The sequence below is a fragment of the Scyliorhinus canicula genome, chromosome 25, assembly GCF_902713615.1.
Source record: "Scyliorhinus canicula chromosome 25, sScyCan1.1, whole genome shotgun sequence".
In the NCBI taxonomy this organism is placed as follows: Eukaryota; Metazoa; Chordata; class Chondrichthyes; order Carcharhiniformes; family Scyliorhinidae; genus Scyliorhinus; species Scyliorhinus canicula.
The window spans coordinates 7544933-7563018 of NC_052170.1; the positions used below are offsets into that span (position 1 = coordinate 7544933).

At 46.7% G+C, this 18086-nt stretch overlaps 1 protein-coding gene across 3 annotated transcripts in view; it reads left to right on the forward strand.

The window, feature by feature from the left end:
* The window catches only part of trip10a (thyroid hormone receptor interactor 10a), a 130722-nt gene that overhangs the window by 75702 nt on the left and 36934 nt on the right, over nt 1-18086 (forward strand). For all 3 annotated transcript variants that reach the window (XM_038784702.1, XM_038784699.1, XM_038784700.1), the window contains exons 2-5: nt 7255-7370; nt 10219-10275; nt 13456-13603; nt 15723-15785. In XM_038784702.1, coding sequence (XP_038640630.1) covers nt 7255-7370; nt 10219-10275; nt 13456-13603; nt 15723-15785 — 384 coding nt within the window. The remainder of the gene's footprint in view (nt 1-7254; nt 7371-10218; nt 10276-13455; nt 13604-15722; nt 15786-18086) is intronic.

Genomic DNA, 18086 nt, shown 5'->3' on the forward strand with positions numbered 1-18086 from the left:
GTGTCTGCATGTCTCTCTCCTTTTTCTTTCCCTCTCCCTTTCCCTCTCTCTTTCCCTCACTCTCTTTCTCTCTTCTCAGGCTTTGGGCCGCATGCCAAATATTTTGAGCGTATTCAGGATGGATTAATTTGGCTGCAGGGGTTTATTGGCATGGGCTACAGGTTGAGATGTAAACAAAGCCGGTTTGTTGAGGCAACCAAAATAAGCCTTTCTCAATTTATGTGCGATAATAAAAAGCTTTCAAGAAAAACTCATGGCCTGTTTTGTATTTGATTAAAGGAATTTTTGCCTTTTGTAATGAACAGGGAATTTCACATCTGTGCACCAGTTGGTTAATATTGCATCCAAATTGTTTTCCTTCGCAATTAAGTCAGATTTTCAACCGAGCACGTCCATGGTCGGAGGTTTGGCTTTGAGGATATTGTATGGTGATGGAAGTGGTGCAATCCAATGTGAGGTGGAAGACGAGGGCAAGGTGGAACCTGTACCTACTGTTCTATGTGTAATGGGGAGGCCGAGGGTGTAGGATCGGTGCTTCCCATGGGAAAGGAGGTGAAAAGAATTGTCAGGGATTCGCACGCCACCGTCGCATTTCTCCATTCAGCCAAGTCAGAATGGAGTGGGCCACGGTCTGGGAATAAAATGGGGAGACGGTGGTGTAGTGGTGTTGTCACGGGACTAGTAAACCAAAGACCCAGAGTAATGCTCTGGGGACCCAGGTTCAAATCCCACAGATGGTGACATTTGAGTTCAATAAAAGAAATCTGGAATCGAAAGTCTAATGATGACCATGAAACCATTGTCGATTGTTGGGAAAACCGACCTGGTTCACTAATGTTCCTCAGGGAAGGAAATATGCCGGCCTTACCTGGTCTGGCCTACATGTGACTCCAGACCCTCAGCAATGTGGTTGACTCGCAACTGTCCCCCTCGAGGGCAATTAGGGACGGGCAACACCTACGACACCCACGTCCCATGAACAAATTTTTTAAAATGCTTTTTTTGATGTACTGGTTTGAGATAAACTGAGAAAATATTGTCTGTGGGCTAAATATAGAGACCGTCCTCATGTAGCCAGTGTGAGAATGGGTTGCAACGGCCCGGGTGACCTTGAAAAGAGAGAGACTGCAGTATGAGCTGACCTCAGCCGGGTGATGACAAGCACATGACCCTTGACGTGTGTATGTGTATGTGAAGAAGCACTTGTGGACAGTAAGAGTAGGAGAAATCTGGAGCTTTCTCCCCCCTCCCCCCACCCCAGCCCGCAAATAAAAGCCATGAGGCTTGGGATCGATGGAAAAATTCAAAACTGAGACTTTTGTTGGTGAAGGTCATTGAATGGTATGGGACAAAGGCAGGAGACTGGGGTTTTGAGGCATTGAACACTCATCATCTAATTGAAATGATGGTTCCGGTTTGAATGTTCTCCTCCTGCTGCTATACCCCCTAAGGAAATGGGTGGAAAGGAATTGTGGGGTGGCGGGGGGGCTAATTTTCTGTCCAATGGCCTGTATTCATTCAAAAATAAATTTAAAATACCCAACTACTGTCCGTGTGGAGTTTGCACATTCTCCCCGTGTCTGCGTGGGTTTCGCCCCCACCGCCCAAAGATGTGCAGGGTAGTTGGATTGGCCGCGCTAAATTGCCCCTTCATTGGAAAAGTAAATGAATTGGGTGCCCTAAAAAAAAATTTAAACTACAAAGGAACTGGATTCTATTTTCTTTCTTGAAGTAAAGCTTGCTCTTTTTTTTTTTGCAAGGTATTTTCTGTTAGAGCAATCACTGCACCTGCACAGCCAAATTATTCATCAGTATGTGAAGTGCCTTGAAGCGTTTCTGAGTGATGTGATAAGATGTAATATAAATGTAAACTGTTGCAATTCAAAGCTTTTATTGAATTTCCCTGTATTTCTGGGCACAATAAAGTGAAGCTTGCATTTAAAAAAAAAGTATTTTGAATCCAATTTTCAACATTTTTATATTTTATAATGACAAAAAAAGCATACCCAACGTGTTAACCCCTTCAACAGGGAGAGCCCTCCCCCCTCCTCACCCCCAGGCAAATGTCACCTTCTCCAGTGCTAATCCACTAGGTCCCCAGCCATGCTGAGTGTCAGGGAGAAGAAGCTGATTTCCACCCCAACAGAAGCCGCCTGTTACCCAGAATCCTCAGACTGTGACCGCTGGCAAAGGCTAAAACATCCGCCCCCTCGCCCATCTTCAACTCCGGCAGCTCCGTGACCCACAATATGATCTCCAGGGGACCGGGCTCCACATTGACATAGACTGCCAAAGTGAAGCTTTAATAAGCAGATCCATCCCTGTCACACATGATGTTTCATGAGAGGGCTCTGTGTGAAACACAGAGGGGAGATTGGATAGAATATCTTCCCTGGAAATAGGTTGAGAGGCGATAGGGTAGTTGCTGTTTTCACCTGGCTGGACAGCCGACCACAAGGGGTCAGAGTCTCGGGAGAAGGGGTCGGTCGTTTAAGCAAGGTCTGAGAAATTTCTTCGCTCTGAATTTTTGGAATTTTCTACCCTTATGAGCTATCATTGAGTCTGTGGCATTCTGTTCCCCAGAGAGCAGTAGAGGTTGGTTCTTTGAATCTATTCCAGCCTGAGCTCGACAGGTCTTTTTTGATAGACAAGGGGGTCAAGGATTATGGGGGTGCAGACAGAAAACTGGGGCCCATAACCCCTTACTGAATGGCAGAGCAGGCTTCATGGCCTACTCCTGATCCTTCGTCCTATGCTCCCTATGTTCAAGATTAAGATTGAAATGCTTTTGGATACTTGAGGCAGAAGAGTGCACTAGAGGGTCAGCCATGGTCTTGCCAAATGGCGGAACAGATTCTAGAGGCCACGTGACCTACTTCTTGCCCAAAGTTGCTTGCCACATTTGAGAAGAATGTGCCATGGGATTATCAAGCATTATTTTTCCACAGATACTTTGCTGCTGAAGTTACACAGTCTGCTACTTCACACCTGTCCTCCCAAAAAGACAAAACTCTGAAACTAACAATTAAATCCACTTCCAAGATCTTGCCAGGTCCAGAAGCAAAGAAATAGTCAGAAGACGATTTATAATCTGTTTGATTACTTTAAGCTGGTTTCAAGAGCGACAAGAGTAGTTTTCAAATCTTCAAAGCGTTTGAATTCTTTCAGTTTCAATTTCAGAGGCTTCACAGAATCTTCGAAGATTTGAAAGCTGGGGTAGGCTTCAGCCAGTGTCTAGTCTCAAAGCCGTAGTGAGGGAAACAGTCTGTCGAAATACTAGGGAAAGACAGCCACTCTTGACTTCCCTGTAAAGTCAGTAAAGTTGCCATAGTCCCAGATGAGCACTACTGCTTTCCCCTTTGAGGGGGAGTGATGACTGGTGATGGTTTCACCAGAGGCTCACCACACCTGTCATATGAGGAGCGGTTGACTAGGTTGGGATTGTTCTCGCTGGAGTTCAGAAAATGAGCGGGGATCTCATAGAGGGTTGTAACATTCTAACAGGACAAGACAGGGTAGATGCAGGAAAGATGTTCTCAATGATGGATGTGTCCAGAACCAGCGGTCACAGTCTGAGGATTCTGGGTAAACCATTTCGGACAGAGATGAGGAGACATTTCTTCACCCAAAGTGCTGAGCCTGTGGAATTCATTACCACAGGAAGTAGTTGATGCTAAAACATTGAATATATTCAAGAGGTGGCTCGATGGAGCACTTGGGGTGAATGGGATCAAAGGTTATGGAGAGAAAACAGGATTTGGCTATTGAGTTAGATGTTCAGCCGTGATCGTGATAAATGGCAGAGCCGGCTCGAAGGGCCAAAAGGCCTTCTCCTGCTCCTATCTTTATGTATGAACAACCTCCGTCAGTACGGGAATTGAACCCACGCTGCTGACCTTGCTCCGCATCACAAAACACGTCCCTGTGAAGGCTTACAATAGTAGAGTTTCTCCTACTGTCCAAACAATTTATGATCCAACTTGCTGCTTGGGTTGAAGTTTATGATCTGTAACCTTCTATCTTATGAATTTACTAGTCTTCGGCCATCTTGGCCCCAAGCTTTGGAAATCCCTCCTTAAATCTCTCCACCACTCTCACTTGAGTAAAACACTCTTTTAAAACCTCCTTTGACGAAGTGAACTGTCTTGATAACTCCTTTGGTTGTTAATTTTTTTAACACTCCTTGGGCTATTTTCCTTCTTTAATCATGTGATATAAATGTAAGTTGTTGTGTAAGGTTTCCTCTGGGAGGCATGACTGGGTAATATTAACTCACCTCCCCTTTGCCAGGGTGACACGGTGGCGCAATGGTTAGCACTTCTGCCTCACCGAGCGGAGGTTGCGGGTTCAATCCTGGTCACATTCTGGGCGCGATTCTCCGCTGCCCACGACGGGTCGGAGAATAGCGGGAGGGCCTTCCTGACATTTTTCCCGACCTCCCGCTATTCTCTCTTTCCCCCCCCCCCCTCCCCCACGGCCGCCCCACGACACGAATCGCTGCTCGCCGTTTTTTACGGCGAACAGCGATTCTCCCCAGGCCGATGGGCCGAGTTCCCAGGCCTTTACGGCCGTTTTCACGAACGCAAACACACCTGCTCTCACCGTTCGTGAAAACGGCAGCAAAGTTCCGTCCCAGACAACCATGGCACCAAGGGTGGCATGGGCCCGCAATCGGTGGGCACCGATCACGGGCAGCGCGTCCGATACCCGCGCACTAATTGTTCCTCCGCCGCCCCGCAGGATCAGTCCGCGGGGCGGCTGAGGGGCATGACGGCCCGCGCTTGCGCGGGTTTGACGCATATGCGCGGGTGACGTCATCGTGCGCGTCAGCCGCCGTGACGCTTGGCGCGCGGGCTTAGCGACGGTCGCTAAGCCCACGATGCCGTGCTGCTAGCCCCGCCCGGGGGGGGGGAGGAATCGGGTCCCGGGAGGGGGCGCGGAGGCTGCCGTGAAACACGGCCAGTTTCACGGCAGCCTTTACGACTCGCCGCATTTGCGGAGAATCTCGCCCTCTGTGTGGAGTTTGCACATTCTCCGTGTCTGCGTGGGACTCGCCCTCACAACCCAAAGATCTGCAGGGTAGGTGATTCACCACGCTAAATTGCCCCTTCATTGGGGAAACAAAATAATTGGGTACTCTAAATTTATTTTTAAAGGTTCCTCTTTGGCACTCTCCTCTTCATTCCCTCCTTCCTCCATGTACATTTACATAGGAGTCTACAATCTGAAGCAAGATGGCCAGATAGACACAGTCATAGATATGTTAAAGCAAGATAGATGCTGCCATACTCTTGAGTTTCATTGTCTGGCGCTGAATAGGGTCAACAGCAGCACATCTTGTGCTCCTGACACCACAATGAACTTCCACAGATACAGGAAATCCTGTTTTGGGATGTTTATTTCCCTTGACCACATGACGACCAATCTGTTCTTGTCTGCTGAGAATGCTGGGACGATTATCCTGAGTAACTCAAATAAGTTGTTACGTCACAGCTTAAGTATCAAATGACAGTGCAACATGTAAAATGCCTGTGAAAATGGGCACAAGCGTGTACTTTAACCCAAAGTCTTCCCTATGCAAATAAGGAGACTACATTTAGAAAGATGTCTAATCTATTGATCTGTTATGCATGTGGTTAAAAAGGAAATGTGTGTATAAAATTGCTGTCACTGTTTCTCGCTCCCCCTTTGTTGGTTTGATGGTCAGTAAGTATTGTTTAACGAAGATCAATACGTTTAATTTTAGTTACTATCCCAACTCTTCAAAATATCTTTGAATCCGCCAAAAAATCTCCCCAATACTCAACCTGTGAAAAAGGTAATTGGAGAGTTAAAGCATCTGAAGACTGAAGGGAGTGTAGCTTTATCTGTTATAGAGAGAGAGATTAAACACTAATTTGTGCCAATTCATTCAGCACATTCATTTTTTTTTCTCTCCACTTAAGCTCCACTTGAATCTTAACTCCCTTAATAAAGTCCTGTCTGTCCCAAAGGCTCAGTGTTCGCATTCTATGTCAGTGAGTTGTGAGTATAGATCCAACTCCAGGATCTGCCAAAGTCGGTACTGAAGGAGTGCTGCACGGTTGGAGGTGCCACCTTTTGGGCCAGATGCTACCTTGAGGTCCCACCCGTGCTCTCGGCTGGATGTGGAAGGTTCCATTGTACAAATTAGAAGAAAGGCAGGGGAGTTATTCCTGGATCCTGGCCCGTATTTATCCCTCCCATCAACGTCACCAGCATGGACCACTTAGTCATTATCACTTTATTATTCGTGGGAGCTTGCTGTGCGGAAACTGACTTGCCATGTTTTCTACATTACAACAAGTGACTCCACTACTGAAAGCAGTGTTGTAAAGTGCCTCGGGGTCATCTGAGGTCGCGAAAGATGCCAAATAAATAAGTTATTTATTTTCCTTCGTATTTACCAAGATTGCCGTCTCCTGTTCTACTGCGGGCAAAGTTTTATGTTAGCACTGCTTAGTAACTTCATTACTGGGGGCCGGTTTAGTTCACCTGGCTGGACAGCTGGTTCGTGATGCAGAGCAAGACCAGCAGCGTGGGTTCAATTCCTGTACCGGTTGAGGTTGTCCCTCGCCTGAGGTGTGGGAATCCTCAGGTTAAACGACCACCAGTCAGCCCTCGCCCCTCAAAGGGGAAAGCAGCCAATGGTCATCTGGGACTATGGCAACTTTACAGTTTACCTTTACTCTGCTCAAAAGGCCGCCTTTGACGTGTGAGCCTGAGTGTGGCAATTGCCTAATGTGGGGTGCCCAAAACCAGCCTTGCCCTAATGAGCCAGAAGGGGGCAGCACAGTGGCGCAGAGGTTAGCGCTGCTGCCTCACGGCTCCGAGGACCTGGGTTCGATCCTGGCCCCGGGTCACTGTCCGTGTGGAGTTTGCACATTCTCCACGTGTCTGTGCAGGCCTCACCCCCGCAATCCAAAAAGATGTGCAGGGTGGGTGAATTGGCCACGATAAATTGCCCCTTAACTGGGGGGGGTAAAAAAGAGTTGCATGCTCTTAAATTTATTTTTTTTAAATGTAAGAGCCAGAAGTGGGGTAGGATGAAGACTATCTTGTTGGATGCAAGTGTGTCGAATAAATTCCGTCATTCATTCTATCCGTGTTTGGTATGGCCCAAGGATGGGTACAAGGACAGCTCTCTGAATTTCCTGTACCACTTGCTGATATTTTTCTACATTTCTGACCAACGTAGACTTCTGATCACCTGCTTCCTATTCCTTCTTGATCTAGGACCAATATGACATCATAGAGCGACAGACCCAGTGGGGGATTGACCTGATCGAGAAGTACGTGAAGTTTGTGAAAGATCGGACAGAAATAGAACAGGCATATGCCAAGCAGCTGAGGTAAGCTCCAGGTCTGACGACAGCATTTGAAATCCGGTCAGGCTTCAGGCCTAGTATAGCCAACTCTGCTTTCTTCACAACTTCCTGTTGGCCACTCCCAACTTTCTCTCAACACTTCCATAATTGTTATCCATTGTTATCCAAACAACCATTATTCCCCCGCCCCTCCCCCCAATACCTTCAATATTTTTATAACTAAGAGAGAAAGAAATTTAAAATTAGTGCACTTTGTTTTGACACCCCTTCTTGGTATTTCTCCTGGCTTCAGATTCCTGGGAACTCCAGGCAGCAAGCTGGTTCAGGAAGGAGAAAACTCTCCACATTTATCAAACTCCTGTCTCCCAAACTCTCTGTCCCAGTTTTGTGCAAGAGCCAGGTGTCTATTTACCGTGGGCCTTTAGGTGTGTCTAAACCAAAATAAACAAGTGCTGATTTATAGACCGAGGATTATTTTCAATTTTTTCAGTGTGGAAATGAAAGGTGGGAGAGCACTCGTACTTTTTCTCACGCTTTCACTGCCAGTTTCTCTCTCTCTCTCTATTCTCTCTCTCTCTCTCTCTCTCTAGTCTCTCTCTCTCTCTAGCCTCTCTCTCCCTCGCCTCTCTCATACTCTGTATTCTGTTATGTATCTTCTCTCCCACTCTCTCACATGCTTTCTCTCTTTTGTCTTTTATATTCTCTCTCTCTCTCTCTCTCTATATATCTCTATGCTCTCTCTCTCTATCCTCTCTCTAGCCTCTCTCTCGCCTCTCATACTCTGTATTCTGTTACGTATCTTCTCTCCCACTCTCACATGCTTTCTCTCTTTTGTCTTTTATATTCTCTCTCTCTCTCTCTCTCTCTCTATCTATCCTCTCTCTCTATCCTCTCTCTCTCTATCCTCTCTGTCTCTCTCTCGCCTCTCTCATACTCTGTATTCTGTTACGTATCTTCTCTCCCACTCTCTGACATGCTTTCTCTCTTTTGTCTTTTATATTCTCTCTCTCTCTCCTCTCTCTCTTTCTCTCTCTCCTCTCTCTCTCTCTCTCTCTCTCTCACGCATACACGCACATGCTCTCACATAGGCGCTCTCGCACTTGTGCCTAAGCAAAATTGAAAGGATTGCATGCTTTCTACTTAAGAAACCTTCACAATTTATTCTACCCAAATGTGTAAATGCAGTGGCCAGTCTGGCAGAGCTGGGAAGCCCCAGGTTTGATTCCATTCTGTACTGGGAGCAGTGAGCCAGTGTTACTCTCTCAGCCCCTGGTGGGAGGGGAAAATTGGGTATTATTCCTGCTCCAGGTTGCTCCCCATGACCTCGGCTGTGAACATTTAAGGTTGGTGGGGGGGAGGGGGGGGAGAGAGAACAGTACGTTCACATCAGACTCACTTGGGAATATCCCAGATCAAGGATTGGTTTGGCTAAGAATTTGAGAGTTTTGGGTAAGGAATGAAACCAATCCAATGATGCTTGTTTGGTATCGAATTACTGCCCCGCCCAAGACTCTAGTCCAACCCCCCCTCTCCCTCTCCCTGCTATCAGTTATGGAGTTTATAGAGTTTAACTCCACAGGTTCATTTCATCTTGTTCAGAGAGACGTTTTGGGTTGTAGGGGATTGGAGTATTTCCATTGAGACCGTGGGGCAGAATTAGGAAGAAATAGGATGAACAAGTCTCGATTTTAAAATTGATAGTGTGAAAAAGAGGACAAGGGCATAAGGGAAAGTGAGCAGGAGCAGAGACTATAATCCGCAGTGTGAAAGATAGCAAATGTTTTGACATCCGTCGTTCCATTAGCTCTCGACTAAGTTGCACATTTACTCATTAAGGAATGAACTGTCTTGCTCCTGGGTTCGTTAGTTGCAGAGTCCAAGTTGACTCTCTCTATCCACCATGACGATATTCTGAAAATGGTGGTGTCACATGATCGGCAGCTCGGTCATAGGGACAGGAGGGGGACTACTTTCGCCTCTTAACCCTGATCCATCATTCTGTGAGAGCATGGTGAGTCTGCGACCCAACCTTGTGCACCCACTTTTGCCCCCGTTTCCTTTCGTACCAGTAGTTCATATTTTAAACCTTGGGTTAATATTGACAATTTAGCTCACGTCAAATGTTGCCGGTGGAAAAATGTTTCGAACTTTCACCATCCTTTGTGTCGAGACGTTTCCTAATTTCGCTTCTAAAAGGTCAGCCTTTAATTATTAGACGATGTCTGTAAGCAACATGAACATAGAACATAGAACAGTACAGCACAGAACAGGCCCTTCGGCCCTCAATGTTGTGCCGAGCCATGATCACCCTACTCAAACCCACGTATCCACCCTATACCCGTAACCCAACAACCCCCCCCCCCCCTTTAACCTTACTTTTATTAGGACACTACGGGCAATTTATCATGGCCAATCCACCTAACCCGCACATCTTTGGACTGTGGGAGGAAACCGGAGCACCCGGAGGAAACCCACGCACACAGGGGGAGGACGTGCAGACTCCACACAGACAGTGCCCCAGCCAGGAAGACATTTCTCACTGTCTACCCTACCAATTCCCCTCGATACATTGATAACCACTTAAATCAACCCTTAACAGTGTAACTTGCCCCTAATTTGTGTAATGTCTCATAATTGAACCTTTGGAGTTTCGGTACCTTTCTGATCAATCTGACTGTATGCCCTCCAAAGCTAATATAATCTTCCTATGGCGTGGTGCCCAGAGAAACTCCGGGTGAGGTGCCGGGGGGTTGCCATGGGAGTAGTGCCTGGGGCAGCCATGGAGGGGGAAAGTGGGTCTAACCCCAGGGCGTTGTATCAAGTTGGGTCAATGGTGTTTTGGTTCAGCTGATATTTGACTTTCTTTCCTCAGGACTTTGGTGAAGAAATACAGTCCCAAGCGAGTCTCTAAAGAAGACCAAGAGTTGAAGTAAGCTGCTTTCAGTTGGGTGAAATGAACATAACTGTTGGGTATACTGCTCAGCAGATGGCGACGTCCAGAAGTGGAGCATATTTAATGGCCGCCTCATGTTGCCCTGGCAGAGCCCAGAGGAGATTCTGATTTGGGCTTCTTGACTGGCGTCTTCTGGAATCTCAAAAGAGCTATAAAGGGAAGGGGGGGTGGGGGAACAGAAACATTTTGGCTGTCTCAAGGTGGGATTACATGATCACGTTGTCTCCGCTCTATAAGAATGAAGCTATTGTGCTCATTAATGCCTGCCGTAGGGCAGCACGGTGGCGCAGTGGTTAGCACAGCAGCCTCGCGGCGCCGAGGTCCCAGGTTCGATCCCGGCCCTGGGTCACTGTCCGTGAGGAGATTGCGCATTCTCCCCGTGTCTGCGTGGGTTTCGCCCCCACAACCCAAAGATGTGCAGGCTAGGTGGATTGGCCATGCTAAATTGCCCCTTAATTGGAAAAAATGAATTGGATGCTCTAAATGATCTGAAATGCTTTGATGTGGGGAGGGGTTCTTTACTTCCCTCCCCTCTTTCTGTTCATGGGAGCAAATCCAAGGGGTATTCAGCCTGGATTGTGGTGGGTTTCTTGACGGATTGGCTTAAGTGCAACTGCAGTTTGTGAGAAAAGCTGCTTTTCCTGTTGGGTGTGCATTTATACATATCCAACAGTCTGTGTGCACGTGTGTATGTGTGTGTGTATGTAGATGTTTGCGATGATGTGCTGTTCATGTAACAACCGGTCCTTCAGGAAGTACCAGGTCTATATAAAAGAACTCGATGACATCATTTCTGGGACTGGGGCCAAATCCTTTGTTCGCTCCAAGATAATGAAGCTGTGTTTTACTAGCACCCAAAGTATGTGACTTGCTGCTGGAGATCCCCAGAACAAAAATCTCCTCCGTGGTCTGCTGGCGATGCATTGTCTGTTCTCTGGAGAGGGTCAGCAAGTACTTTCACGTCTTTGATTTTAGGAAATAGGAGATGTGTCCCTTCCCTCTGCTATATCCACAGCCTGGGTGGGCTCTGACTTCCAAGTCTCTGATTCTCCCGTCCCTTGAACTTTTTCTAAGCGGCATTCATCCAAAGCCAGAAATCCTCCAGTGAGACGCCACAGCCAGGATGATCCTCTCCTCGCAAACAACAATTCATATGTTCTTTATTATCGGACAGTCGAAGAGTGTGGGCAAAGGTATTTTGTTGGTGAACTGTTTCCGCTCTCCTAACCAAGGGAGCTGGTTATGTTGCCCAATCACTTCCCCTAACTAGAAATGGGAAGTGGAATTCCGGTCAATGTAGCACATCCTAAATTGCCTTATCCATCCCCAGAGTGCTTGCATATACCCCTGCCTAAATGCAGCAAGACCTGGACAATATCCAGGTTTGGGCTGACAAGCGGCGACTAACATTCATGCCTCACAAGTGCCAGGGAATGACCATCTCCACTGAGAGAGAATCTAACCATCGCCCCTTGACATTCAATGACATTACCATCACTGAACCCCCCCCCCTATCAACATCCTGGGGGTTACCATGGATCAGAAACTGAACTGGACCCAACTGTATAAATACTGTGGCTACAAGAGCAGGTCAGAGTCTAGGAATCTTGTGGCGAGTAATTCACCTCCTGACTACCCAAAGCCTGTCCACCATCTACAAGGCACAAGTCAGGAGTGTGATGGAATACTCTCCACTTGCCTGGATGAGCGCAGCTCCAGCAACAAGGAGCTCGACACCATCCAGGACAAAGCAGCCCCGCTTGATTGGCACCCCTTCCACAAACATTCACTCCCTGCACCACCGCCGCACAGTGTCAGCCGTGTGTGCCATCTACCAGATGCATTGTGGGAAGTCATCAAGGCTCCTTAGGCAGCATCTTCCAAACCCACGATCGCTACCATCTGGAAGGACAAGGGCTGCGGACACACGGCAACACCACCACCTGGTCGTTCGCCACCAAAGCCTCTCGTCATCCTAATTTGGAATGATGTCGACGTTCCTTCATTGTCGCGGTGTCAAAGTCCAGGGATTCCCTCCCTAATGGACTATTTTGGGTTAAAGGTGCCTAATTTTGAGTCTCCACGATGAGATCCACCTTTTTGTGCGTCGGCTCAGCACATTCCCTTCACTGGAAGATCGCTCCCTCCCTAACAGCACTGTGGGTGTACCTACACCACAGGGATTGAAAGGTTTCAGGAAGGCAGCTCACCAACCTCAGGGCAGTGGAGATGGTCAGTAAATGCCAGCCCAGCCAGTGCTGACAACATCCCGTAAATGAATAAAGAAAGAGTCTGATTGAAACTCCCAACACCGCCTGATGAGGAAGCTGCTGGAGATTACTTTGCCGGTTCGAACTGCAGCCAAAATGGCGGCTCGCGCCCCTGTTGGTTGTCGGACATCTGTTGTTCCAAGTTGACCTCTCCTACTCTTGAACAATTGCATCTGAGATGGCGGGGAAATTATCTGGGCTGATGCCTCTCTCGTTTGGAACCAGGACCTAGAAGCTACATAGGGGAGATCCTTTGATGGCCTTTCACCCTTGCCCTTTCCCTGTCGGGACACTTCAGTTCCCCAGTGTGACGTGGTTCTGATTGAGTGATGAGCGAGAGGCGAGACTGATGATAAGCTTTAACCTGCCACTGCTGAGTCCAGTACCGGGCCTGGGTAATTACAGAGAACTTGCAGCTCATCAACTCACAATGGGCGAGCCTCTAATTGACCTTGTGTCGCGGAGTAAAAGGCAGCGACTGGTGTTGCATTGGCCCATACAGATTAGAAAGGCCGTCCTATTGGTTCTTGTGAATATTTTGGAAATCACTGTGATTTGATGCGGTGCCCTGTTTTAGGGCAAGGGTAGAAGTTGCCATGGGGCCCCCCGTTGCCTGGGTCTTCCTGCTATAAGTGGGATGAGGATTGGGTGTGTCACCCATTGCCTCTATTGGTCTGTGGCTACCTGATGTGTACCTACTGGAGTGAGTCGCTAAAGCCCTTGAGGTGGACCCAAGCAGAGGCCTACACTGGGGGAGCAGGCAACGGGGCGGTGAGCACCTATCCCAAGGAAAAGATTTTCAATCTAAAGATGTTGGTCTTTTACTTTATGCTCCATGCTGCGTTTGTCCGATAACGTCGCTTCAAAATCTGATTCCTTCTCTTAGGTTCTCCCAGTATCTGGCCTTCATCAACATTCTCAATGAGTTGAATGACTACGCCGGACAGCGGGAAGTTATAGCAGAGAACCTGATGCAGAACATCTTTGCCCAATTGCTGAAATACTTGCATGAAAATAAGCAGGAGCGCAAGATGGTAGGACACAATGCTATTCTCTTCATTACGTCTATTCGGACAGTTTTGTAGAACAATACCCAGGACCAGGCTATTTTAGATCTTTTAAATATGTAAGCAGACATTCATTAATGATCTGATAATAAAGGATTCTCTAAGGAAGAGTGATCATAACATGAGAGGATTCCGCATTCAGATTGAGGGTGAGAAACTCTAGTATTCGAGAGGAAATTCTGGGAAAATGAATGGGAGTAAAAGCTGTCGAGTTCCATAGATCCTGGGGTCTTAAACGAAATAGCTGCAGAGATGGTGGAGACTTGGTTTATAATCCTCCAAAATTCTCTAGCTTCTGGAAATGACACAGTGAATTGGAAAACTACAAATGTAATGTCCCTAATCAAAAAAAGGAACGAGACAGAAAAGCAGGAAACTAACAGGACAGTCACCCTAACAACACAATCGAGCAGAGTCAACATGGTTTTATGAAAGTGAAATCACGTCTGACAAATTTGTTATCTTTCCAAGGATGTGACCAGTTGGCTGGATAAAGTGGGACCGGTAGTTATTGTGTCACTGAATTTTCAAAATTTGATAGGGTGCCACTTTAAAACAAATTTGGAGAACTCCGCGTTGGTTGTAATATAGCAGCATGGATTGGCTGACTAACAGGAAACCGTGTCTGAATAGAAGGGGCATTTTCAGCTCATTGTAGTCTCAACTATTTACAATGTGTATTAATGAATGGAGGAAGGCACTGTTAAGTAATGGGTTCAGAGACATTGCAATTAGTTGTCTCATTTATGTTAAGTGTCCAATAATTGACACTGATATGTAAAGGGGCTTCAGGTGGCCTCTGGGCTTGGTGATGTGTAGAGTTTTGTGCAGAGTCTGTTGGAAGAAATAAAAGTGTGTTGGTGAAAAAGGAACAGAACTTTTGTCTCTTCATACCACAGCATCTAATACGTCTAACAGGCACTGACTGTATTATAGCTAAATCCACTGATGGTACAAAGGTGGGTCAGATTGCAAGTTGTGAGGAGGATACAAAGCGTCTGCAATGGGATTTTGATAGGTTAATTGAGTGGGTAAAAATGGCAGATGAAGTATAGTGTGTGGGAATGTGTCCGGAAGAATGGAAAAGCAGAATATTATTTAAAGGGAGAGAATCTGCCGAACGCTGTGGTACGGTGGGATCTGTCTCTCGTATGAATCATAGAAAATTAGCAAGTAATTGGGAAGGCAAATGGAATGTTGACCTTTATTGCAAGAGGGTGGAGTATAGGTAAATGTCAGGAGGTCTTGCTGCAACTGTTCAGGGTGTTGGTGAGACTACACCAAGAATACAGCATTAAGGTTTGGTCTCCTTATTGAAGGAGGGATATATTTGCGCTGGATGTAGTTCAAAGATAGTTCATTAGGTTGATTCCAGATGAAGGGCTTGTCTTATGAGAAAAGTTTGAGAGAGGCTGACACTCACTGGAGTTGGGAAGAATGAGAGGTGATCTTAGTGAAACATAAAAGATTCTCAGTGTGCTTGACAGGGTGGATACTGAGGAGATATCTCTGCCCTTGGGGGAATGGAGAGCCAGGGGCACAGTTTAAATGAGATGAGAAGAAAGTTCTTCTCTGAGAGGGATGTTAGTCTTTGGAGTTCGCTTCCCCAGAGGGCAGTAGAGACAGGTTATTGAATATACATTCAAGGCTGAATTTAGCAGATTTTGGAAGGGTTATTTGGAGCAAGCAGGAGAGTGGAATTAGATCAGCCATGACCTTGTTGAATGGCAGAGATACATCAAGGGGCTGAATGGCAAGGGCAGCACGGTGGCCTAGTGGTTAGCACAACCGCCTCACGGCGCTGAGGTCCCAGGTTCGATCCCGGCTCTGGGTCATTGTCCGTGTGGAGTTTGCACATTCTCCCCGTGTCTGCGTGGGTTTCGCCCCCACAACCCAAAAATGTGCAGAGTAGGTGGATTGGCCACGCTATATTGCCCCTTAATTGGAAAAAATAATTGGGAAATCTAAATTTATTTTTTTTTAAAAAACAATAAAAAAAAAGGGGGCTGAATGGCTTACTCCTATTTCTTATGTTCTATTTAGACCTGGCAGTGTCTTTATGTTAATGGAATACTTTTCGTTTCAGCATCTTCTGGATGGAAGAAAAGCCCAACATGATCTGGAAGTTAGTTTTAAACAGCTGGATAATGTAAGTTTAATGTATGAACCATAGTAGCTTATATCCTTTAACCACCAGGCACATTCTCTCCACTAACATGGGCTTCTTTCCATGTGTATCTCACCATCTGGCATTCCTTCATTTCCAGAATGCAGCACCGCTGCCTTTGAGCCATTGAAAGCCTCTGAAATGTGTGTGGTTGAACTGAGTTGCCAGAAATTGGCAATATTGGGGAGATTTTATTTCTGCTCCGCTTTAAGCTCCCGACCCTGTTGTCTGAGTCACAGGGTTCTGGTTTCAAGGTCCGCTCCGACACAAAAACTCACCTTGGCGCTTCCAAGCGCAGTACTGAGGGAGGGCTGAACGGTCAGAGGCGCCATTTTGGATCAGATGTGAAAGTTCATGGGGGTCCATCTATCTGCTTGGAACAATGTAAAAGACCCCATGCCATATTATAACTGGTGTCCTGGTCAAAGTTTATCCCTCGATCAACATGCCAAAAAAATAAACTGTCTGGTAGTTATCAGTTTGCTGTTGTGGTATCGTGTCGTGTACCAGTTTGCAGCCTCAATTCCAACACTTCAAACTTCATTCACAGCAGAGCGCTTTGAGATGTCTGCTAATCACAAAAAGCACTAAAAAAAATGCATCTTTTCTTCTTTTTTTAATCCCCCTCCAGGTTGAATCATCGACAAACTGGGGGGAGGGGGTATAAAAAAAAGGATTGCGTTTGTATATATTCTCACAGGTGGCTGGTTTAGCACAGTGGCCTAAACAGCTGGTTTGTAATGCAGAACAGGTGCCGGAATGTGGCGACTAGGGGCTTTTCACAGTAACCTCATTGAAGCCTACTTGTGACAATAATTTTTTTTTTTTTTTTATAAATTTAGATTACCCAATTATTTTTTCCAATTAAGGGGCAATTTAGCGTGGCCAATCCACCTACTCTGCACATTTTTGGGTTGTGGGGGCGAAACCCACGCAGACACGGGGAGAATGTGCAAACTCCACACGGACAGTGACCCAGAGCCGGGATCGAACCTGGGACCTCTGCGCCGTGAGGCAGTTGTGCTAACCACTAGGCCACCGTGCTGCCCTAATAAGCCATTATTAACTAAAATATTGAAATCGCCCACAAGCTACTGAGTGACAAGTGTTCTCTTACGGTTGAAAATAAGAAGAAAAGGATGGGACTGCATTTCTGTCGCACCTTTGGTGACATCAGGATGTCCCAAGGCAGAATGATGTGGATGCAGTAAATCTGAAACAAAAGTACTTTATTTTTTTAAAATATAAATTTAGAGTACCCAATTAATTTTTCCAATTAAGGGACAATTTAGCGTGTTCAATCCACCTACCCTGCGCATCTTTGGGTTGTGGGGGCGAAACCCACGCAAACACGGGAAGAATGTGCAAACTCCACATGGCACAAAAGTACTTTACAAGTATGGTCGCTACTGTATCGTGGGAAATCCAGAACTTGCACACAGTCAGTTCCCACAAACAGCAATGAGATTGTTGCCAGGCAATATCTTTCTGGTGATGTTAGTTGACAGGAGAACCCTCTTCGTGCTTGTGTGTGGAATCTTTTACATACACCTGAGAGGACCTCCGTTTAATTAACATCGTTTGAAAGACAGCATCTCCAACACTGCAGCTCTTCTTTACTACTACATTAGGGATGTCAAACGAAATGTTAGGTTCAGCGTTTGGATTGGGACTTCAATTAAGCTATTCCGAGCCGGAAAGATCATGCTTTGGGTGGCACAGTTGCACAGTGGTTAGCACTCTTGCTTCACAGCACCAGGGTCCCGGGTTCGATTCCCGGCTCGGGTCACTGTCTGTGCGGAGTCTGCACGTTCTCCCCGTGTCTGCGTGGGTTTCCTCCCACAAGTCTCGAAAGACGTGCGTGTTAGGTGAATTGGACATTCTGAATTCTCCCTCTGTGTACCCGAACAGGCGCCACAGTGACTAGGGGCTTTTCATAGTAACTTAATTTGCAATGTTAATGTAAGCCTACTTGTGACAATAGCAAAGATTATTATTGTGCTGCCTTCCTCTTGACTTCATAGTATCCCAATAGTTCAGAAGGTAGCCATTTGGCCCATCGAGTCTGCATCGACCCTCTGAAAGAGCACCCCACCTTGGTCCCCTCCCTCGCCCTATCCCCATGACCCCACCTAACCTGGGCTCAAAGAGGCAATTTTAGCCTGGTCAACCCACCTAACCTGCACATATTTGGACTTTGGGAGGAAACCGGAGCACCCAGAGGAAACCCACGCAGGCACGGGGAGAACGTACAAATTCCATGCAGTCACCTGAGGACGGAAT